The 25,187-nt window shown below is 39.1% G+C and overlaps 1 protein-coding gene across 2 annotated transcripts in view; it reads left to right on the forward strand.

Moving 5' to 3' along the window:
- Window positions 1-25,187, forward strand: part of LOC108149210 — a 193,555-nt gene that overhangs the window by 38,665 nt on the left and 129,703 nt on the right. The window contains exons 3-4 of one of the 2 annotated variants that reach the window (XM_041708786.1): window positions 6,741-6,939; window positions 7,000-7,095. In XM_041708786.1, coding sequence (XP_041564720.1) covers window positions 6,741-6,939; window positions 7,000-7,035 — 235 coding nt within the window. In that variant the 3' untranslated portion in view covers window positions 7,036-7,095. Of the gene's footprint in view, window positions 1-6,740; window positions 6,940-6,999; window positions 7,096-25,187 lie in introns of those variants that run through there. The other variant, XM_041708785.1, reaches the window with a different exon arrangement.

The raw sequence follows: 25,187 nt of genomic DNA on the forward strand, positions 1-25,187 counted from the left end.
AAATATTGACTATACCAGACTTGAACTCGAATTTAATGCTTGCATCTAGTCGAACATTTACAGTAATAGTAATTTTCAGTTCTTGTTTAACAAATGTATGCCGTCAAAATCTTAAGTAAATAAGCCAATTCAAAGTCCATGGTTCGATAATAATAATAAAAATGTAATCCATCAGCGAGATGTTGCTTACTTAAGAGGGTATTCTGGTCTAGAAATTTGAAAGAATTAATGGAATGTTAAGACTTTGTGACTTCAAAAATGTTGATTGTATGTGGTCATCCTCAGCGGCGTCTTCACTAATGAAGAATTTGTTTGATTATTTTTTTGTGATCTCCACAAGGTTTGAAATTATATCAACCAGGACCCACCAACTTAAAGCGATGTGCAATACGTACCTGAATAACGTACCTTTCTGTGATATTTATTTTATTTTTATGTGTGTAGATCCGTGTGATGTCCTTGCTAGTATTCTTAAGATTAAATCTAACGCTCTAAGCACTAAATTTGTAAAACTGTAACTTCCATTGTTCTCAACCCACATCACTCAAGTTTTTAACACCGCATTCACTACGTGCTTAATTAGACAACATTAACTTATAAACCAATATCAATACTACCTTTATTTTCATTTAAATACCTATTTTTTTGATTAAAAACTCGTTATAACAGATATTTTGGAAGACTTTAGGCAGCAACTTGATAGTGAATCACAGTAAAGTCTTCGATTCTGTGAGTCCCGACATACTGTTCACAAAACTTGAGAGTTTATTCAACTTCACTAGCACAGCGGTAAAGCTTGATAGGTCTTACCTAACTAATAGACTAAAAGCTGTATCAGTGGGAGTAATATTTTTACCTTTAGGCAACTCACAGAGGGAGTACCTTAGGGACCAGTACTGGTGTCTTTACTATTTTCTATACTACAAACGATTTACCAAGGGTCTTGTTTGAATGTGAAGTGCACCTTTGCTGCTGATGTCCAGATAATAACCCTGTCAATTAAATAAATGCGAGTGCCAGTCAATCAACAATATGCTTTCGAAAATTGGGTAATGGTTTCAAAATAATGGCTTGGGAATAAATCCAAAAAAATCAGATTTTTGATACAAATTGCATTCAAAAATTATATATTAACACCACGCCAATAAGTAATGAAGACCATGTAGTTAATCTTGGCATAATACTTTTTCATGGAAAAGCATATAGATAAAGCCACTGCTAGCTACAACTCAGCTTTCACCCTCAAAATTATTCGTACCTGAAATAAGCTTATTCATGCAGCAATAGGATATTATATTAAATAAATTAAACTTGACCACCAAAGTGCAATGCTATCGCAAATAATTTTATGATAATTCATGATAAGTATGGAACAAATTCCATCTATATATAAAAAATTTAATTGGTGTTCGTTAGTCTCGCTAAAACTCGAGAACAGGCGAAAGGATTTATCTTATCTTGGTTTTCAAATGCCCGTGGAGGTCTAGGGAAAGTTTAAAAGGTTAAACAAATTTCCATAAAAAATTTAGAGTCAAGTGATCCTTTGTACTAGTGACATTGCGATATATTTTTTTTTATATATTTTGGGATAGTGACACTTTACTGCTAAGTGAGCGAAAAATTTCCTCACTTTAATTAATTTAAATGTATGATGCCAAAGAGAAAACGAGGTCGTAGCAGTCAATCAAATGTGCGAAGAGATAATTTAATTTAACTCATTTACATGTTCTTCCTAACGCTACAAGTATAAAACTTATTATTTAATGCGCTAGACACACAGTTTTAAAAAACAATAGGTCTAGATTACTAAATAAACATTTTGATTGTACTTATTATAGTTAAATCTTAAGTCGCTAAGTTTTAATTTATGTAATTTTTATATCTTGTATATGTGAAATTAGGGTTTAAACCGTTTCGATGTTGGTTGCACAACCTTAGTTCGTGAATAAAATATTACCGTTCAGAGAACCTTGTGCCTTATTTAAATAATAATGTTTGCTCTTCGCGGAGACAAAAAATTCATTTTTGTAAGTAAACTAACACTTTCATTTTCATCCAGTCTGCCAAATAGAGTTAAAATATTCAACTTGATCAAAAATAAACAAAAAACAAGAAAAGAAACAAAAACAAACACAAAACAATAGCTGAAGTTATATACCCTTGTAGCTATTTAATAAAATTGTTCTTTAACACATCTTAATTTCGAATTATGTGCGTGTCTGTTTAAGAACATTGAAGCTATAACGATTTTCAGTTCAATTATCCGTTCGTTTGAGCGGTTTGATTTAAATAGAATTGAAAGCGAAATTCTGAGTTATTGAACCATTACTATGTCCAAAGGAATTAAAACAAGAACGCTATAGTCGAGTTTCCCGACTATTTTATACCAGTTACTCAGCTAACCAATTTCAAAATAGATATTCCACCAGAAAACCATCGGGTTGGCTGGCGACATTTGCCGAACTGCATTAACAACTCTACAAGAGCAGCCCCCCGCCCCCGCTACAACGGCACTATCTAATGCAGAGGAGCTGCACAGCACACATACACTAACAAGTTTCCCCGTGGAAATTACTTACACAAGTCCGGCTCTCTGCTGCTCTCGTCTCCTGCAGTGACTTCAGAGCAAATCAAAGTGCCAATAACTTCTAAAGTTTTAGCTCGATTTTTGTGTCATCCGAAAGCCTAAAATAAAGCCTAAGACCTACGGTCTAACCTGAGATTGTCAGTACATACTTTCACTATTTGTGGTCGTTAGAGTAGGCGTGCCTCCTTTTTGAATCTTCATGCCAAATCCTTAATTTGTTCACCCACAAAAAAAACATGACAATACTATATGTCCCTATTTAGGTGTCAATGTGACACTATTGAGTTGTAAAAAGTTCTTAATAAATAATCAAATTAACACCTATACATTGACATTTTCGAAATTGTTAATATGCACTTTGGCGTGTCAATATGCCATTATCCATTATCTTTTATTGGGTTCATTTTAGGGTCCATTTGACAATGTTTTTTTTTTAATATGGTACTGATGTGAGGAAGTTCTAGGATCATTTTAGGGTCTTAGAGTCGAAATGGTGCATTCCTTAATGAGTTGTAGTATCAATATGACCCCAAAATAATGGTCTTATAAATAAACAAGAAAGGAAGCAAACTTCGGCAAGCCGAAGTTCATATACCCTTGCAGCTTTTGCAAATATTAAATATTCTTGAAAATATAAAATTAGATGCACTTCAAGCTGTGATGATTGGCAGCTCAATTATTTAATAGTTCCTATGACAGCTACATGACGTTTTCCGATTTTAATAAAATTAAAAGCGTATTTTGAATTGTCAAATTATTAATTAATCAAAAAGAATTTCTAAAATAAAGTTACAAAATAAAAAAGTTAAATTAAAAAAAAAAAATTTTAATATTTTCACTGTTCCTATAGGAGCTATATGCTATAGTCGTCCGTTCCGACTTATATACTACCTGCAATAGAAAGACAACTTTTGGAAGAGTTTCATGCAGATATCTTTAAAACTGAGAGACAAGTTTGCGTAAAAACGGACGGACAGACTGACAGACGGACGGACAGACGGACATGGCTAGATCGACTCTCTTAGTGATGCTGATCAAGAATATATATACATTATTGGGTCGGAAACGTCTCCTTCACTGCGTTGCAAACTTCTGACTGAAATTATAATACCCTCTGCAAGGGTATAAAAATATGCATTTGTTTTATAATTGCAAGTTGGTTGTGCTTTCTTTTGTGCTTTTGTCATTTAAACTAATTTTTAATGATTTAATAATTACTATCAAATTATTCGCTCATATTAAACGGTAACAAAATCCAAGATAATTTATATATATTCTCCACATTCATTTTTTGTTCTGTGTTTCTATTCAGTTACTGAATTTAGATTCTAATAATTCATGTTCTTCTTTTGCAATTAAAACTTCTTTAATATATTTTGTTTAGACATATTCCACATATTTTCCGCTGCCGATTCGTTGGGCGGAAGAAGACGCAGGTGCTGTTTAGGATTTCTCAAAGAGGGTGGTTATTCAATTTAAACGGGATTAATAGTTGTGGTATCTGGCATTCACTTAGTTTATATGCTTAATAAAATTAATAGCTAATTAAAACTAATTCTCAAAAAAAAAAGTTCAAGTTAAATCAAAACAATAGGACTTCTCTTATGGGCGATCGGTATCGCCGACGTATGCCAGTGTAGGCGCTGGTTTGGAAGTATGTGTGCTTGCATCGTTTGTACTCCCTAGCGGACTTTATGCTGCTAGAAGCGCCAATCCCTCTTCACAGGTTTGCTGCGCCGATCTCCTTTAGGCCTGTTTATTTCAGCCCAGAAATAGTATTAGACGCAGGTACTCCCAAAAGGCTGTTGTACAAGTCTTCTGACTTCCTAGGTTAGGGCTCCACGTATCGGTATGCGTTTCACCAAGTTCCGGTCAGTTATCACTTATGCTCCGCTCTTAGTTTCGTATGCGGCGTTTACCAAAATGAGGTTGCAAGCTCCCAAGCCTATGTTCTTTCTGGCTTTTGGGGTACAGGTTATGCACGTGTCGATATTGCAGTTTAAATTTAATACTGTTGTCCAAATACTTGTAGTTGCTTGTCGTTCCCAAAAACAAGTGAGCGAGCATCTCTCCGCGTTGGTTTAAGGCAGCGCGAATTGAAAATTTCTAGATCCACAAGAAACGGGACTTTTCCCAAACACGCTCATTTTTCCTTCTTTACCTTTCGCACACCCATAGAGAGCGGGAGAGATCTAAGTGGGTGTGTGTGTGTGTGGACAATGCGACTCAGCAGGCATAACCGATTGGAAGTTTGAAAGTTTTGCCTACATTTCTGCCCGGGCCTATCCGAATTGACATGCGTAATACGTTTTGTTTATTGCTATTTCCCCGAACCCTACACCGGCGTCAGCAAAAAGAACGTAATTTATTTTCAAGATTTGGTAAGTCGCAACTGCATATATCAGGGACCGTAATCAATATAAGTTTTATAACAAACATTTTTTGGAAATAATTTCTATAAAAAGTATTATTTTAATAACGTTCATAAATATTATTTTGATCATTATTATTATTCCCGGCGTCAGTGTTTTTTTTTGGCCCAAATTTGTTTTTTATCCTTGAATTATTATTTCGATCATTAAAATTAAAATTCAAAATTAATCATTTTTAAAAAATTAAAATTAAATAACTTAAATATTGTTATTTTTTCCACTCGAAATTAAAACTCAAATGCGAGATCTACATCTGCATTTGGGCTATGAGCCATCTAAAACTCATATCTAAGAATTCGGTCTCACCGAACGAGCATAGCTTTTGCTCCTAACTAGGATTCGAAAAATATTTTATCATTTCCCCTTATCTTACTTTAAATTTTTTAATAGTTAAACCTTTGTTTATTGGGGACCATTTTGTAAATAGGGCGTGCAAAGTCTTCTTTTAAGAAATATAAATTTGGGAATGCTTTTACAGCTCTTGGTGCTCAGGGATGAGCCCAGGTAGATTGATAGTTAACAATGCGAATGGTCACACTAAAACGTTGAATTGCAAGCTCATCTGCAAGGTTATGTCTGTCAGCACCGTTGAATATCTGTTCTTGGAAATCCGAAGTGTCTTATTGGTTGTCTGTATATTGATTGACCTTACCTCCTACCTAAGCCTTCAATACAGAGATTTTAATTTAGCTGGAGATTTAAATAGCAATATGCTTAACGAACATAATTTTTCCGATATTATATGGTTCCGTGATTTGTTTCTAGTCAATTCTTTTCAAGCTACTCAGTTTAGTAACACAGCTGATACCTTGTTGGATGTATTCTTTGTAAACCGCTTTTTGGTAACTATCCAATTAAATATACTTAAAAATTCTGTTTAAACCAAATTTACAACAAACAGAGGACTGCAGATTTAGAAACAAAATTCAAATTAATTCCATTGAAGATATATTATTTAGTGATACCTTAAGACTGGAGATATTGTGTAAAAAAGATTTCAACCCTAACGTCATATTTTAAAGACATGGATAATGGCTCAAGAAGGGGACTTTTTTTAACCGTTAGAGTAGGCGATGTGCGTTTCGGTTATATCTATCGGTAGACAACAAAATTTTAAAATCCAGCTATTATTTAAGAAGCTATGGCACCTCTGGCGCCCCTCTCTCAACCACTGATCGGCCGATGTTCTGCCGCTGCTAGCAGAAGAATGAGATAACGAGAGAATAACAGAACTGTTAGCGGGGGTGGGGGTGCTGTACGCTCTTAGCTTTTAGGGTCGGCTATGTAGTTCGACCTAGACTCCGATTGTTTTGTGGGGGAACGTTTATTTTGAAATTTGTTAGTTGAGTAACAGGTATCTAACAGTCGGGAATATAGAAAAAATTATTTTTTTTGTTTCTTGGAAGATTTTGGTTCATGGCAAAAAATTTACATCTACACATTTTTTTGTTGATTTGAATCATTTTTTATAAAATAAATTCAAAATATTTGTATTATTTTTATGGCAAGCTTCCACATTTTTTCTGTTTATTTTATTTTAAATGTACACATCAGAAGATATTTAATAAAGAGTAGGTGAAATATCCTGAGCTTCTTCAAGGGAATTGTTGTTACTCCTGCAAAATTTCGTTTATTTTCAGTTGTAAGCAAAAAAAAATTTTTAAAACGTTTTTTTCATCTTATTTCTGAATAAATTGTTACAGATTTTACAAAATTTTCAGAACTTGCCAGGAAGGCGCCACTTTAAAAACAAGCCCCACCAGTATTAAAATTCCCGCCGTTACTACAACGACTCCCACCACTAATAAACAAACACCTAAGATAACCAAAACTACTACTAAGCCTACAAAAAAGTTCACAGAGCTTTTGGGATCACGGACAACTAAGATCACGACCACATTCTCCAAATTTTCTAGTCCGGTAAGTTCAAGTTTTTTATTATGTATATATGTGTACTCACAAAATTAATGTTTTCTGAAGCCAAACAAATTCTCACCCAAAATTGAGTACAGGTGACACAGAACAAGTTAAACAGTTGCCACTTCAAAATTTGTTTAGTATTAATCTTTATCAACTGCAAAAAAACTTTAAACCTTTGTATACTGATATATAAGTTAACTGTGGCCAGCAAAACCAAAGTTGTTGACCACAGTTTACGTAAACATCGCGCCGGCCAAACTGCTGACACAGCGTCTGGCCGGATGCTCGTGCATAGCCGGCAAGCACTGCCCATTGGAGTGGCCGCTATGAAGTTCAATTATGTTAGCTTTAAGTTTCAGTTCTGATTCAACTTTTGAATAATAAAGAGCCATCGCTCATAAATCTAACTCCGACCAACAGTCGTTAACTGCGTATAATTATTCACTGTCTGAGTCCATAGATCAGCAGGTAAGAGGGGCAGTCACCCCTCCAACGTAATCATCCTAATTCAACATTGGGACACCTTCGGCCAGCCGGCCAATAATCAACAGCGGACATACCGTTCGCCTGAGAGGAAGAAAAGGAACTTCCTGATACCGACGGCGACTCATCACCCACCGGATCAACAAATAAACTTACTGGCGCTCAACTAGTGGTAACAGATTACCCCACCGAATAAAGCTAAAGCTTGGAAACTAAAAGTGACGGCGGCGCGGGAAAAAACGTAGCTGCAAAACAACACAAAATTCACAAAATATGTAAGTGGGCCCTTCGGCCAAAACTTTTATGTCTTCAGTCAAAGTTATCTATATAATTCGGACCACTGTCTCAAGAAAAACAAGCATTTAATTCTGCCCATTTAATTCTTGTAACAACAAAAAAAAAAGTGGAAAATCAAATAAATAAATAAACGAGTGCGAAGTAAATTTTTGGAGAATTTCAGTATTTAGAATTTTATAATTTACAATTTGACAGCAGCAGATAAACTAAAAGGAAATACGACCCCCAAAGTCTTTCGACTTTGTCTTTATTTATGCAGCGCTTTTGCTTACGTGCACGGATTCCTGTGCAGTTAAATTCGACTACCCATGAGTGATCCGCTTCTCCAATATAGGAACAGAAAACAATACTCAAGCGACTCAGAGTCCGAGAGTATAGGGCAAGTCCACGCCCCAACCCCAAGACGCAAGCCCCCCGTCCCTCCTACAGACGTCATGGATCCCGAGCAACTTAGGTCCGTTATACAGGCAGCTATTAATAATGCCCTAACAGAACAGGCCGTTCAGAACCACATAAGAGAGAAGGGGTTAAGACAACAAATCGAAGAGTTGGCTGGCAGGGTGGCAGCAATAAATACTTCACCAGCAACGGCCGCAGAAGTGAAAACATACACGGCTATTCAAATAGATGATAATATACAATGAAGCGAACCTTTAGATGCTATAAAATGCTTGCCCGAATTTGCGGGTGCACAGGAAACATACGTCTCCTGGCGACAGGCGGCCACGGCCGCTTACCATATTTTTAGACGGTATGATGGTAGCTCGCGCCACTACCAGGCGGTTATCATCATTAGAAGTAAGATTAGGGGCCCTGCCGACGCCGTGCTGTCCTCATTCGGCAAGGTACTAAATTTCGACGCGATAATAAGTCGTCTTGACTTCACGTTCAGTGACAAGCGACCAATGCATGTCATTGAACAAGAGCTGGGAACCCTAAGACAGGGTGGCATGACCCTTCTACAGTATTACGATGAGGTTGAGAAAAAACTCACCTTATTGACAAACAAAGTCAATATGTCGTATGATACGTCAATGGCAACAATTTTGTGCGCCAAATTCCGCGACGACGCTTTATGCGTGTTCATTTCAGGCCTCAAGCGAAACCTCACGGATGTGCTCTTCTCGGCAAAGCCGAAAGACATGCCATCGGCCTTGGCCCTGGCACAAGAAGTGGAATCGAACCACGAAAGGTATATTTTCGCAACTACGTTTGCAAGAAGCCAGGAGGACAAAGATCGTCGGCAAAATCCAAAGCCACAAGATTGTCAACAGGACAAGCCCTTCCCGCAGCCTAATCAACAGTTTGGTGCCGGTAAAAACCCGCACTTTAGCAAGCCACATAAGGCCTAAGTGCATTTTGTACCGCAAAATAATACTCCAGAGCCAATGGTTGTTGACTCATCCGTTTCTAGAATTGTACAACCGACCCAAGCACAGGCTTACCAAAACGGGAGACCGGCTACGTCCGGCCGTTCAGGCCCTATTAAAAGACAAAGAGTTAATCATGTCACTCAAAGCGGCGAGCAGGTCGACAAAAATTATTCTATCGCAGCCTCCAGTGCAGCGGCAAAAGTAATTGACGATGCCGTTGAAGATTATGATTCAGATGCCATCAATTTTTTAGGGGAAAATCCCTGCTACCCGTCCTCAGACGAAGAGTAGCGGGGGCTTCCATGAAATTCCTCATAGACACGGGCGCGTCTATAAACTTTATTAGACCTTACAAGGGGCTAAAAGGCGTCCACCCGGTAGAAGCCCCTTTCAATATTCATTCAAATAACACAGAAATGCCTTGTCTCAATTTTCAATATAAAAGCAACATTCTTTATTCTATCGGACCTATCAACGTTCGATGGGATAATCGACCTCGACCTGTTAGCACAGGCTGGAGCATCGCTTTGCTTAAAATCTGGGAGTCTTAAGTGGGGTACGGAAGTCGAAGAAATTTCCTTCCATACCTGTGCTGATGTCAATTTTACTAACGTAGATTGCTCTGATGCACCCCCTCTGATCAAAGATGCCTTTATAAAAATGCTTAAAAGCAGAAAAAGGGCATTTGCAGACCCCAATGAGGCACTACCATATAACACTTTGGTAGTATCCACAATAAGAACAATGGATGAAGAACCTATTTATGCAAAACTGTATCCGTACCCCATGGAGGCGGCCGATTTTGTTAACAAGGAAATCCAAAATCTATTGGACAACGGCATAATCCAAAAATCAGTGTCTCCGTACAACAACCCAATATGGGTAGTGGACAAGAAGGGCACTGATGAAATGGGCAACAAAAACATGCGACTAGTAATTGACTTTCGCAAGCTAAATGAAAGAACGGTACCTGACAAGTACCCCATGCCAAATATCTCCATGATATTGGGAAACCTAGGCAAGGCCAAATATTTTACAACTTTGGACCTTAAGTCAGGATACCACCAGATCATACTCGCAGAGCGTGATCGCGAAAAAACTTCCTTTTCGGTAAACGGAGGGAAATATGAATTTCGCAGACTCCCTTTTGGTCTGAAAAATGCTGCCAGCATTTTTCAAAGGACAATCGACGATATTTTGCGAGAGTAAATCGGCAAATTTTGTCACGTATACGTGGATGATGTGATTATTTTTTCTGAAAATGAAGAATCACATGTCACACACGTAGAGTGGGTTCTAAAGAACCTCTACGAAGCAAACATGAGGGTGTCTGTAGAAAAATCACGCTTCTTTAAAAAGAGCGTAAACTCTTCCCGGAACCAAAATCCGTGTTTGAAGTCAGATCATTCCTTGGCCTGGCGAGCTACTACAGATGTTTCATAAAGGACTTTGCAGCAATAGCAAGACCCATTTCGGAAATCTTGAAAGGGGAAAACGGAACGGTTAGTAGACATAGGTCACGAAACATTCCGGTCCAGTTCTCTGAGGCGCAGCAACAAGCGTTTCAGAAGCTGCGAAATATCTTGGCATCTGAAGACGTCATGCTAAGATACCTCGATTTTAAAAAAGCATTTGATCTAACGACAGATGCATTGGCCTATGGCATTGGCGCGGTAATGTCCCAAGAGGGTCGTCCTATCACAATGATCTCAAGGACATTGAAGGACAGGGAAAGAAATTATGCTACAAATGAAAGGGAATTGTTAGCTATTATTTGGGCATTAGCCAAATTACGGCACTATCTGTACGCAGTAAAAGACATAAATATCTTTACTGATCATCAGCCCTTGACCTTTGCGGTCTCGGAGTCAAATCCTAACGCTAAAATCAAGAGGTGGAAGGCGCGCATCGATGAGTCAGGTGGGCGTATTTTTTATAAGCCTGGCAAAGAGAACTTGGTCGCGGACGCGCTGTCCAGACAACAACTCAGTGCCATGGATGAGCAGGAAGCTGAATCATTCGAACTCTCCCTGACCCACACCATTGATTCTACGGACAAACCACTGAATTGCTTCCAGAACCAATTGGTTCTCGAAGAGGCGCGCTCCACGTTGAAACGCATCTTCATACTGTTTGGGAACAAAAGTCGTCACTTAGTTAGCTTCTCTTGCAAAGAATCATTGCTCAGAGAAATCGCAGATATTATCGTTCCTAATGGCGTAAACGCCATCCATTGTGACCTACACACGTTGGCCATGATGCAGGACCAGCTGGTTCGACAATTTCCAGCAACAAAATTCTGGCACTGCAAAAACCGAGTAACAGACATTTTTGCAGTTGATGAGAGGCGACAAATTATCACAGCTGAGCATAATAGGGCCCATAGATCGGCCCAGGAAAATGTGAAGCAAATGCTCTCCGAGTACTACTTCCCGAAGATGGCAAAATTGGCCAGCGAAATCGTCTCAAACTGTAAGACATGCGCGAGAGCCAAATACGACAGACATCCAAAAAAACAGGAGTTGGGTGAGACACCAATCCCCTCTCATATTGGAGAAATATTGCACATAGACATATACTCCACCGACAGGAAATATTTTCTCACTTGCATCGACAAATTTTCGAAATTTGCTGTCGTGCAACACGTCCACTCAAGGACCATTGAGGATCTTAAACCAGCTTTACTTCAGCTGATGAATTTATTTTCCAAAAGCTGGAGTAAGCTAGCTAGAGACAACGGACCGTCGTTGAAGTCGCAGACAATCTCTACCTTGCTCAGTAATCATTTTGGCTTTAACATTGCAAATGCACCGCCTCTACATAGTGTTTCAAACGGGCATTTAGAGCGGTTCCATAGTACCCTATCGGAACTCAGTCGATGTTTAAAAATCGACACCGGAATAACCGACACCGTGGAAATAGTTCTATTAGCCACTACCAGGTACAACAAATCAATCCACACGGTCATTGACAAAAGACCAGCTGATGTTGTGCAGGCGAACTCGGACGGCTTACAAACAGAAGTCCGGGAAAAGATAAAAAACGCACAGGACGCGCTAAGAAACAGGGAGAACGCGACTCGGCAGAATAGGGTCTTCGAAGTTGGAGAAAAAGTTTTCGTAAAGTCCAACAAAAGGCTAGGGAATAAACTCACACCCTTGTGTTAGGAAAGAGCTGTAGAAGCGGACCTGGGGACCACGGTCCTCATTAAGGGGAGGGTGGTCCACAAGGACAATCTTAAATAACACAATCAGATAATGTCCTTCTTTAACCATTTTTATTACACTTTTAAGCCACGTGGCGCATATTCGTACTAAACATAAGTTCATTGCCACCGGCATGCCTTTTAGTTTAAGCTTATTTTATTGGTGGTGGGATACCTCTCGATGAACAAAAAATAGCTAAAGTTCAATTCCGCAGGTTCGGACTCGTACCTTATTTTTTCCTATCCTTGGCGTCGGCTCACATAACTGATTATTCCCAGGCCAAGTATATCCCCATCGTTGACGGCCAAATACTAGTGTGGGAAGAGTTCGCGTTCGTCACTCACACAGCGAACCTCTCGGAGTATGCGCGCGTGGTGGAAGAAACAGACAACATAATAGACATGTTTCCACTATCCCACATGAAAAAGCTTCTAAGCGTTGATACCGCCCACCTCCAGGACTTGTTGGAGTCGTTGGGTGTTCATCATCGAGTAGCTAGGAGTCTGGATTTCTTAGGGTCAGCGCTAAAGGTCGTAGCAGGGACACCAGACGCAGGTGATTTAGAGAAAATCAGATTCACCGAAATGAAGCTAGTTGAGTCAAGCAATAAGCAAAATCAAATAAACACTAAAATCCAAAATCAAATTAATCAGCTAACATCGACCGTTAATCAAATTCTGAGATCCGCCAAAAATTCACAAGTAGACACTGGACACCTATATGAGACACTACTTGCTAGAAACAGAATGTTGATGATGAAATTACAGAATTTAATGCTTGCAATAACCCTTGCCAAAATTAATATTGTTAGTCCGAACATTTTATGAATGAAGACTTAAAATCAGTTTGGCTTGAGGAACCCACCAACACTCCCATAGGGGACCTTTTGTCTGTTTCGTCCGTGAAGGTTCTGCAGTCCGTTAACGTTTTACATTTAATCATAAAATTTCCCAAAGTAAAATTAGCATGCAAGAAGATAACAATTTTTCCAGTCGCTCATAGTGAGACAATGCTGCAGATAACAGAAAACATTATAGCGGAATGCGTCGGAGAAATTTACGCCATTAAAAACTGCTCCGTGTCACCGGGAGCCACATTCTGCCTTTTGGCAGAGAGTTCATGCGCCAAAGAACTGCATGCTGGTGGGATGGCGTATTGCCCAACACAACAGAGCGACCTTCACCCAATCACATACGTGGTGTTCGAGTGGACAATGGGACAGAAGTCTGGATACATGGCACTCACCTTATCACCTTCGATAAACAAGCCATAATAAATGAAACCCTCTTCATCAATCACGCTAGCGCCCAGAAGCGAACTCCAGGGGCAGCCAGTTCCCCCCTATTGAACATCACTGCCAACCAAGATGTTCTCAGCCTCCCGTACCTTCACCGCTTGAGTGAACGAAACTTGGAGTTTATCAAGGTGTTCCGAGACGAAATTGACGACAACCAAATGTATCTCGCAGCAATTATTGTAGGAACAATATGCTGTGCACTTATCTGCATTGGTCTTACTTATCAGCGAATTAGTAGAGCAAAAAGATCTGCCATCCAAATAAAAGAAGTGATTTAGGATCGACCGAGGGCGGTCATAACTAAAAAGGGGGAGTAGTTAACTGTGGCCAGCAAAACCAAAGTTGTTGAACACAGTTTACGTAAACATCGCGCCGGCCAAACTGCTGACACAGCGTCTGGCCGGATGCTCGTGCATAGCCGGCAAGCACTGCCCATTGGAGTGGCCGCTATGAAGTTCAATTATGTTAGCTTTAAGTTTCAGTTCTGATTCAACTTTTGAATAATAAAGAGCCATCGCTCATAAACCTAACTCCGACCAACAGTCGTTAACTGCGTATAATTATTCACTGTCTGAGTCCATAGATCAGCAGGTAAGAGGGGCAGTCACCCCTCCAACGTAATCATCCTAATTCAACATTGGGACACCTTCGGCCAGCCGGCCAATAATCGCCTGAGAGGACGAAAAGGAACTTCCTGATAGCGACGGCGACTCATCACCCACCGGATCAACAAATAAACTTACTTATACCCAAACCTATACCAGTGTATCTGTTTTTTCTTGGACTATTCGATAGTTTAAAATTTTAAAAATAACCTGTGAAAGCGGCAAGCTCGTATCCCAACATTTGTTGAATGGCTGCGTTCTAAAGAGCGACCACCCGCAGGCATACACCGCTGCACCTGAAACCCCAAAAAACGACTTCATTGTTCAAACCGACGCAATTTTTTTAATAATTGATATTTTTGTAAGATCGTAGGTCATTGTAGGGAAAATATGTTTGCTTTCATAATCTTTTGGAATTTTGCGATATAAGGCTCCCTTGACTTGAATCATGTCAGCAGTTGGCATCCTTTTTCCCGTAATTTCTCAGTATTTTTGCAAAAAAAAATTTTAAAATAAATGGAAACTTACCTTATTATAAGCAAAAAATTTCAAAATATTCTGTTAGGTACTTAAGAAAAAAAAATTTCAAAAAATTGCCTAGTGTCCATGCTTACATTGTACCACGTTAAAAAAAGTAGACAACATTTTCGCATCAAGTGAGTGGGCCCTATAAACAAGTATGAAAGGGTTTTACATAACTGAGAAAACCATTTAATGTGTTTACCTAGCTATTTTTATGTCCGATTGGTTACATACATCCTTACAAAATTCTTTTTTGACACTCTTTATACTTTTACAAAGAGTATTACAATTTCAGTCAAAACTTTGCAACGCTGTGAAGGAGACACTTTTAACCCTATAAAGTGTATATATTCTTGATCAGCAACACTAGAAAAGTGGATTAAGCCATGTCCGTCTGCCCATCCATCCGTCTGTCCGTCTATCTGTTCGCCCGTTTGATTCTAAGCAAACTAACCTCTTAGTTTTAAAGCTGTCTGAATGTTTCTTTCCCAAAAGTCTAATTTCTATTGCACATGGTATATAAGTCAAAACGGGCTGGATCGGGGTACTATACCATACAGCAACTATAGAAATGAACAAAATTTATTACAATTGTATTGTTGTGTTTCAAATTTTTTGAATGTACTTTGAGATATATTAATGGCTTATTTTCAAATTAATTTTAATTTTATTAAAATCGTTAACCAAATACAACGACCAGTGCGCGTGCTATGCCTACGAATTGTCGTGTCACTCTGAGACATGGTAGACGTCGGTCAATGAGTATCGAGTCAAACAAAAAATCTTCCAAATCGAACTAAATTTATCCGCGTTGAGCCGTCGGCAGCAGTGCGCCCGCCGTCTTGCTTGCGGTACTTTTTCAACTTTTGTATGGGAAATAGCTGTGCGCTTGTTACCGCCTCAGCAACTACCCTCGGCATTCCCCCACCAAAACCCCTTTGACTGGCATAAGTACAGCCTCAGCGAGTACCTCGGCGACACCCCGGAAGCCCCTGCGACGGTCATACAAAGACTTTTGCCTCAGCAGATACCCTCGGCTGGCCAAGTCAGCAAATACCGCATCCTCTCTACTTCAAATCCGTTAGATCAGCACTTTATTGTAAAAATGAACCAACGAATAACTAAACAAATAATAAAGAAATCACTCTGCAATTAAACCTCAAACCAAAAACAAAGTGTTGCCTAATTTAAACAACAATATTGATTCCCAAACGAACCTATAAGATAACTCCCGCACAGATAAACACGTGGTATTCAAAACTTTGTTAAAGCTGTTATTTTTTTTATTTTTAAATGTGTTGAAATGTATTAAAGTTTATTTTTTGATAAATGAGAAATCTGTAGCTGGTCCAGAAAACTTTTTATTTTAAGAAAATACAATTAAAAATAAATGTTTTATGTTGTTATATTTAAGCAGTAATTAATCATCAAGATAGCCCCTACCAATCAGAAGTTATTAAATAAAATGGAAGTAGTATTTTTTAAAAAGTGACCAAAGTTGAGTAGACCCTGTAACTTCCGTAAAAAATCTAAATTCTCAAAACCGGTCCAAATGTGTTTTTTTTTGTTGTTGTTGTGAACCCAAAAAGTCAAAAAGTTCCATGAAAATCGGACCTTTTAGTTTTGGCGATTATCACTCAAATCCGAACTATTAAACCATTCCTATATGAAAAACAATTTAAAAAGAATACAAAATTAGAGAAGCTAATATTTTGATTCCAATTTTTTTTTATTTTCCTCTTGTTTTCATGGGAGCTACATAATATAGTAGTTCGATTTTGATCAAATTTAAACCGTCATTCCAAAACATTAAACCATCACTCAATATCCAAGAACTATAAAGATAACAAAAACAGCAAAGTTATCATTTTTTTCATTTTTTTTATATTTTGATTGTTTTTTTTGGGAGCTATTTGTTAAATTCGGTCGATTTTAATAAAATTAAAACCGTAATTTTGAAATTTCTGGAAGAACTGGAAAAAAATTAAGAAGCAGTCAAGATATAAAGTTTTTTAATTTATTTTTCTTATTGATCCTATATGATAACGTCGTCCGATCCGTCTCGTTCCGACTAATACACTACCCGCAATAGGAAGACAGCTTCTGGAAAAGGTTTATGCTGAGAACTTTTAAACTAAGAGACCAGTTTGCGTAGCAACGGACGGTCGGACAGACGGATGGAGAAACAGACAGAGAGACAGACGGATAGACGGACAGATGCTGATCAAGAATATATATTCTTTATAGTGTCGGAAATGTCTCCTTCACTGCGTTGCAAACCTCTGACAGAAATTATAATAACCAAGTTATAATCTTTTGTTTTTTTTTTTTACCGATTTTTCCAATGGGTGCTATATGATATAGTCATCCGATCCAACTCGTTCCGACTTACATACTTCCTGCAACAGGAAGACATATATGGGAAAGTTTTATGCATATATCTTTGAAACTGAGAGACTAGTTTGCGTAGAAACGGACGGATAGACGGATAGGCGGACGGACGGACATAGCTAAATCGACTCACCTAGTGATGCTGATCTAGAATAAATATACTTTATATAGTCAGAAATATCTCTTTTACTTGCAAACTTGATTGAAATTGTAATACCCTTTGCAAGGGTGTACAAAACAGTACTTTTTATTATGCATTTCTAATGGTCAAACGTAATTTTAGAGTCGTAGTTTTATTGGCAATATTGCTACGAAATGTATATTTATTCACCTGCCATTATCAATAAATTTTTTTGTGAGTTATAATATTAAATGCAGTAATACAGTATAATAAAATATAAATTGCCTAAAAGTAATTTATCTTGGCAAAGAAAAAACGCGATATTATTTTGTTGTGAGGAGTTGAGTAACTCCCCTTTAATAAAATCTAGCAGTGCGAGCAATCACGGAAGTGGTAGCCTACCGGTTGCAAGATATGCCGGGAATTCGCCATTAGTAAGGGTAGTATGGCGAGAGAGTGTGGTGCCATTTGCATAGAAAGGGTAAGGAGCGACCGAGAGAGACGGCAACAGGAGAGAGAGCGCTGGAGTGCTGGGTGCAAAAGGAAGTAATGGGAAAGCAACGGACTTGGGTCAACAAGTACTAGTCTTCAAGTATCCGTGGATCAGTAATTGAATTACCCCGTAATCAGTGAAACAACGTACAAATCTAGTGGAGCTGCTTGCGAGAGTTGTACAGGTCCATCAAGTTACACTTTTATGTTATAATAGAATAAATAGAAATAGAATAGAACAGATTTTAAAATTCTTATATTATCTCATTAAAAAGATACCACCATATTAGTGAATATTTGGAAACAGATTTTAATGTTTTTTTAATAGAAAGAGATTATGTATGTAACGAAATACATAAAATATATATATAGTTTGGTGAAAGAAGAATATATACAATTACTAACAAGCACGGCAGTAAAATTACACTTGCTTGAGTTTTTGCTTTAAAAGGACTAATTTGTTTATTTTTTTATAAACGTTCAAAAAGCTTTTATTTTGTCCACAAAATGAAACTATAAAGTCTGTATTTATGCTCGCCATTTAGACTTATTAGAACGTTTTCCATTCGCCTGGATTATGGTTTTATAAAACTTAACATTTTAATTTGCGCTCTTAATAATAATATTCAGAATATATATGTTATTAAGGAAAGTATTTTTTAAAAAATTTTCAACAGGACCGTTTCAGTAAGGATACTTTAAGTATGGCCTGCATTCTTCGTCTAAGCCACACTCTTCAAACTTGGCTTTGTCTCACAGTCAGACAGTAAAAATTCCCAGCACTTTACGCAAATTTGAACATGCCCACAAGGATACATAGTTACTTGGATCGAAATCGACTTTAAATGATTAAAGCAGTCATTTTCCCTTACATTTGCATAAGCTATTTTGTCAGCTCGATTCTTTTTTTTTGCAATTGTTTTATTTTACACGCCGCACAAGGATGGTCCTTGTTTTCGTGTATGCGCAGGAGTGTTCAAAGATCCAAAAAATTCGAGTATTAAGTGCAGGGAAGGTAAAAGCTTGCCAGTATTCTTGTGTTGTTATAAGAGGCACCCGTGTCTATCACGGACAATATTTTGTCGACGTTCAGTGCAATGTTGCACCGAGAAGCCCAACACTCGAATTCATTTAAGAATGACTGGACACGCCGGGAGGCAGACGATGGGGTACTAAAACTGTAAGAAATTCAGTGTCATCTGCATAGGTGGCCAGAAGTGTACCGCGTGCAACTGGGTTTTGAAAATCCGGCGTATAAACTGAATACAGGACCGGCCTCAGGACGCTTCCTTGCGTAACCCCAGCACGAATTGGGCGTAGTCCAGAACGATGTCCACGGATGTCGACAGCAAACTCAGATTAACCCAGTGACCAAATTTACTGTTTGACTGTTTGCAAATGTGGCTCTGATATTGTGGCGCTCAGGTGATAGTCGAGGGAGGACTTAACGATAACGGCAGCATCACCAAGATGCCGATCATCAGGGTGGTTTGCGCAGTATATAGCATTTTCATAAATACGGGAAAAAAACGGCTGGTAAAATGTGTCTCCGAAATAAGTAGAATGTCAATATTGCGTTCCTGTAGAAGATGCTCAACCTCCAGAGATTTGCCAACTAAGCCGTTGGCGTTCCAAATTACGATATTTAGCCCGTAATTAGTCATCGCAATGCGTCGACCCCAGCGGGGTGGCTTGCTTAAACATCACTCTTTGTAGCATTTCCAACGTTGCCGTCATAATCGACATCATTTGATCAAAGCGTACCAACAGTTTGTCAATTGCAGCCGCTTGAGCCATCGCAGCATTCTCCTGCTGCTTCCTTAACATATCAATAAATTCCAGAAGCTTTTCAAGGTTTGTCTGGCTTAACGGGGGCAATACATTTTGCCGCGAATCACACACTGGCAAGGGCTGACTTGAGGATACAGAAGGTCGCGAGGTAAACTAAGCTTTATGAGCCGGGGGCAAAGCAGGTTTAAGGAGAAGCTTTTGAATCTGACTGCGATCCAAAGAGGTATTAGGCCTTACGTTTCTTAATCGCCTCTAAATAGGCAGGACATCGGCGGCAGGAAGCACTTTTGGCAAAAGTGAGCAAAAATTTTTAGAATGCCCAAATTCTTGACACCGGAAACACCTTAAAGGTCCTTTTCTCTGGAGCTGGTAATCTACAGTGCGAATATCATAAACTTCTTTGTTGTTTCTCGCTGGTTCCAACTCAGCAAATAATATATCCCGGTTCGCTTTGTCATTCTCAACAGGGGGTTGTATACACTACGAGGATTGTGCCCAAGGCTTTAAGCCACGCAGTAATTTCAGCTAACTCAGTAGCCGCATGGAGACCCTTGATGACGACTCGAAAGGCCCTTTCTTTCTTAAACAGCTTCTGGACCACACGGCGAAAGCCTGTAGTCACAGATAAAATTAAAGCAATTAATTTTCGAAAATCAGTGACACCCCTCAGCAGAAAGGGAGGGGAAGAAAAGGGGAGAAAAGGCATTGTTGGTGATACCGCAGAAAAGTTAAGTTGGACAGGCTCGGATAAACCATGGCCAAGCTCAGGCTCGGTGATAGGTTCAATAGGCATTGTATCATCTTCGTCATCAGACAGAATAGCAAATATATTGTTCTTCCCTGCGTAAGTAGACTCTCCTTCATTTAAAGTAGACTCTCCTTCATTTAAAGTAGACTCTCCTTCATTTAAAGGGGACTGTTGAGAATTCGTAGCAGAGGCGGCTACTTGAGGACGTTTTTGATTGCTAACAGGTTTTTTTTAGCGAAGTCTTACTTCCACCGCTTGCGTCCAGATTTCTTCTTTTACTGAGGTTATTTACCTGGGTCAGACGCTCTTTATCAGCAGCATTCTTACTAATCCAATTGGGAGTTAAAAAGTTCATAGCCGGAAAAGATTCATCGTTTGTCACAGTCTTGATCTTATATGGTTAAATTGTCCGAGATATCAGCGAGGCACCTATTAGCATCAAAGGAAATCGCCTTGGCATTCCTAGAGGCTTGGTTGACGACTTTTTGACAGCTTCGTCTTTATTGACCGGTGGTCTAATGATTTGGTCCTTGGCAAGCTCCAAGTGCTTACTCACAAGGGGATCAATATTGCTTTTACAACAGGTATTTCCAGAGATGGCTTGAAATTGATAGACATCTTTTCCGGACATGATATCAGCATCTGACATTGCACGGGTAATAAAACAAAAATAAAAATAAAGGTTAAGCGCAGCAGCCGGCCTGTCAATAGAAGAGGCAAGGCCGGCGAAAATTATGTTTGAAAGTTCAGAAAACCGAGAAAACCCAAAATGAAAAAAAAAGCTCAGAAATAAACACAACCGGTTAGCCTGGCCCAAAAGTCGAGAGTGCTCAATCCTAACAAATATTTTTTTGCTATTGTATAGTAAAAAAAACGTACCTTATTCACACTCATTTGGGGGTGCTGTTAACAAGTAAAACACTCAGGATTTGGCAAACTCATACGTTAAAAACTACCCGATTTACAAAAAAAATGTCCGAGCTTTATCAATATTTTCCCAAATTATTTAATTAAAAAAAATATACAACAGAAGAAAAGTACTTTTCGAATTCATTGCTGTTCAAAATATTTAAGAAAGCTTTTAAAATCTTTATTGTAAGACGCTGATTTTACTATTTCAAAGCACGAAATCATCTCCAAAGCTGGTAATAACAGAAGGCATTGCAATATGCTATTTTAATGTTTGAACTAGATATTATAAGGTTCGGGAGGTTGAAAAGTTGACACGCTTTTCGTTTTGCCGCTTGTCAAAAATAAAAACAGCATCCATAACTTGACAAAACGCACTTTTCCATTTCGAAATCAGTCATCAACGAATTCCCATGCAATGGGAAAATATCTTTCAATGTTTGGAACAAACCAAGATTGCATTTTTCAACACATAAATAAAAATTACAAATGTGTTAAGAATTAATTAAAAATGAATCGTGCCTAACGAGTTTAACCAAAAATTTGGTTCCGAACAATACGTTGGTGCTCTGGGATTGAATGAATCATTTTCTTGGCTCGCCAATTTTCCAGAATCATTTAGAATTCACAAAATCTTCGATCGCAGACTGGGGCCTCATTAGAGAACTCAGAGCCTCATGTCGTGTACTTTTCACAGCAAGGCCTTACTGCTTAATTGTTTAGATTATATTGTCTATTTTAATTCTAAATCAAATTTTTCTGTATTTTCCGAAAGCCTTTCTATAATTTTTTCTTACAATATTATGATGCATTCTTGTTATGTTATAGCTCTCGGCTCTATTTCACTTTTCAAAATGAATTAGGGCCGCGTGGCTTAAGTTCATTTTTGGTCGCGGCTCAATTGTGCTTTTCAATTTGAATTAAGGTCGCGCGGTCTAATTTAATTTTGCAACCTTGGTCTTATTTCACGCGGCCATAATTCACGGATCCCAAAAACTGCGTATGGTCCTTTAGAAGCAAGCAAGAAGCACAGCCAGGACATCGGACCAGTGAGCAGAGCGAGGACATCGGGGACGACGAAAGTCAAGCGAAGGGCGAGATGTAAGCCATCGGTTAATTCAACATCTACAAGTCCACGGCGAAAGGGTTTCGTGGAAGCGTTGGCGGCTTCCGGCGTTCGCCTGTCAGGTAAAAACTGTGTCAGGTAAAAACTGAGCGCGACCCGCCGGGACAGAGGCTGTGGCTGCGAAAGGAGTACCTTAAGGGAACAGTGCCTGTTCACCCTAGTCTGAGAACGGTAACGCATCGCTTAGCCCTGATAACCGTCAATCCAACGGCAGCAGGAGGAACCACGAGTAGCAGTATCAACCCGGAAAACCCGGAGCAACGTGAAAAGCAAAGTGCTCATCCGGGATCGGAGAAGATGGCGATAAAGTTACCTGTTTGTCATTATCAGTCCCAGGCTGATCATCATCAACCCCAACCTCTGTGCGTTCTTGCTCGTTAATCGGGTGGTCATATTTATATAAATGTAAAAGTGCATCTGAAGTAAGCGGACGTGTTTCGCGCGAGCTCCGACACAAGTTAAAGAAGTCAGTTGGGTGGTCATATTTATATAAATGTAAAAGTGCATCTGAAGTGAGCGGACGTGTTTCGCGCGAGCTCCGGTAAAAGTTAAAGAAAATGAATGTTTAATGTAATGTTTTAGTGTAGGGTATTACAAATTAGTTATTATTTATTTATTCCGGGTAAAGTTTACAAGAGTTTATTTAATTAAAACTGAACAAATGAAGTTTCACGACTTTCGCAGTCTATGGAGACCATGACCTTCCTTCGACAAATCTTCGCAACTGACTGACTTATTGCGCAATTTCTTGGTATGGGCCTTTAGGGAAGAGAGTGATGGCGATTGATCAACCTGATAAAAAGGGATGGAATGCGGCTTGCGAATCTGGCTGACAGTGTGTCCCCATACCAACTACGAATAGAGGGCAACTAAATCTACTAAGTATCCCTATCCCACAATAGTTAAACAGAAAAGACGCTAAAACAGACCTAAATAGACCAAAAAAATCAATGATATGATACAAGTGCATAATTATTATATGATAGTGCCTTCTTCTACGGCGCTGAGTTCTCTGAGTAAACCCCCCCACCATCAGAATTGACTACTGGCGCACCAACAATATGCAGCGGTAAAATGTCTGCAATTCCACCAACAGAAATAGCAACAACTACAGCAACGACAACATATTTTGCCCACCTAGATGAAATTCAACTAGAACTGGGTCAAGAGACGCAACCAAAACTTAAGCCCTCACCAATTTACATTAGGGAGAAAAGCTCGAACGCCCTGGTCAACAAAATTGGTACGCTGGTCGGAGACGCAAATTTTCATGTTGTTCCGCTTACTAAAGGGAATATTCACGAAACCAAACTTCAGACCAAATCTGAAGAACATTTCCGAATCGTGTCCAAATCAAACCTTGAGGAAGCTAAGAAAAACTAATACACGTACCAACATAAAAACAGCATGGGCTTTCTGGTTGTATTAAAAGGAATCCAGTCCAGGTCTACAAGGAGTTGACAAACCGTATGCGACGAGTGACAAACACGCGCCATCAAAATCCTCATAACGTGCACACTTACTCAAAAACGACGCCGATAGTTTTTTTCGGCACGGCTGCAAGATCCTCATACCCCGAAGGGCTTCTCATACGCCGATGCCCTTCGGACAGGAACGAAAAACCCACTCCAGTCTAATCTAGGAAACCTTCAGCAGGTTCTAGGAAAGTCACAAAGCACACTAGAATCTTTGATGGTTACCATGCAACCAAGTATGATCAAATTAATGTCTTTCATGAAAATGACCATGCAAGCACTGGTTCGAAACCAGAACATGGTGTTACAGTTGCTTGCAGCTAAGCAATCCAAACAATTGATGCAAATCTACGAATAACCGTGTGAAACGACAATGACGTTTCCCAGCACAAACTTAGTTCCTGAATGTAAATCATATCGGAATTATGCAACTGGTAGAAACCCACCTTCAGAAGCAAATACAATTTCCAAGAGGATACGCCTTCTACCGCACAGATCATCCAGATGGTAAAGCCCACGGCGGAACCGGCATCCTACTCAGAAAACGCAACAAGCACCATTTTCCCCAAAGGTTTGCAACTAACTTGCAGGCCACGTCTATTATAGTGTAGCCAGGTAACGGAAACCTTTCTATAACCGCCTCGCTTTACAATCTCTGAAGGATATTTACAACTTACTTGAAGATCGCTTCATAGCTCTGCAGATGCTCTTGACGATATATACTCGTGGTAGCAGCCAATTCAGCACCACAATTGAAGGTGCAAACCAACTATTTCAAAACTAATCTACAAATTGAACAGCTTGTACTCGAAAAGAGGCGACGTGCTTGGCAAACCAACAGATCGCCATCCTTAAAAAAACGTCTTAAGGAAGCCACACGCACACCAAGCCGAGCCCTGAATAAAGACGCTAAAAACGCACAACTATGGTACATCGAAAAACTTTCGCCAACCAATACAAAATATCCTCTGTGGAGGCTCTCCCAAGCCTGAGCTCTCCAAACGAAATAGTCACTCCGGTAAAAAATTCATCAGATAGCTGGGCCCGCAGCGACTAAAGATAGAGCCGAAACTTTTGCTTCTCATCTCCGAAGAGTCTTCCAGCCGAATTCTGCCACTGGTCAATTTGTGTTACCACAAACCGAATCTGATTCCATACCAACACTGTTTCAGCCAAAGGAGATCTCGAAAGCCATAGGGGAACTGAAACTGGAAAAGGCTCCGGGCGGTGACCTTTTAACCTCAAAAATGATAATTCAACTTCCAAACTCCGCTATCGAGGTTATTTGTAAACTCTTCAATGGGATAATACGTCTCGGCTTCTATCCTAGAAAATGGACAAAATATACTATCATAATGATACCGAAACCCGAAAAAGACCTCAGAATTCCGTCATCTTATAGACCAATTAGT

Source organism: Drosophila elegans, unplaced genomic scaffold, assembly GCF_018152505.1.
Source record: "Drosophila elegans isolate 14027-0461.03 unplaced genomic scaffold, ASM1815250v1 contig_397, whole genome shotgun sequence".
Lineage (NCBI taxonomy): Eukaryota > Metazoa > Arthropoda > Insecta > Diptera > Drosophilidae > Drosophila > Drosophila elegans.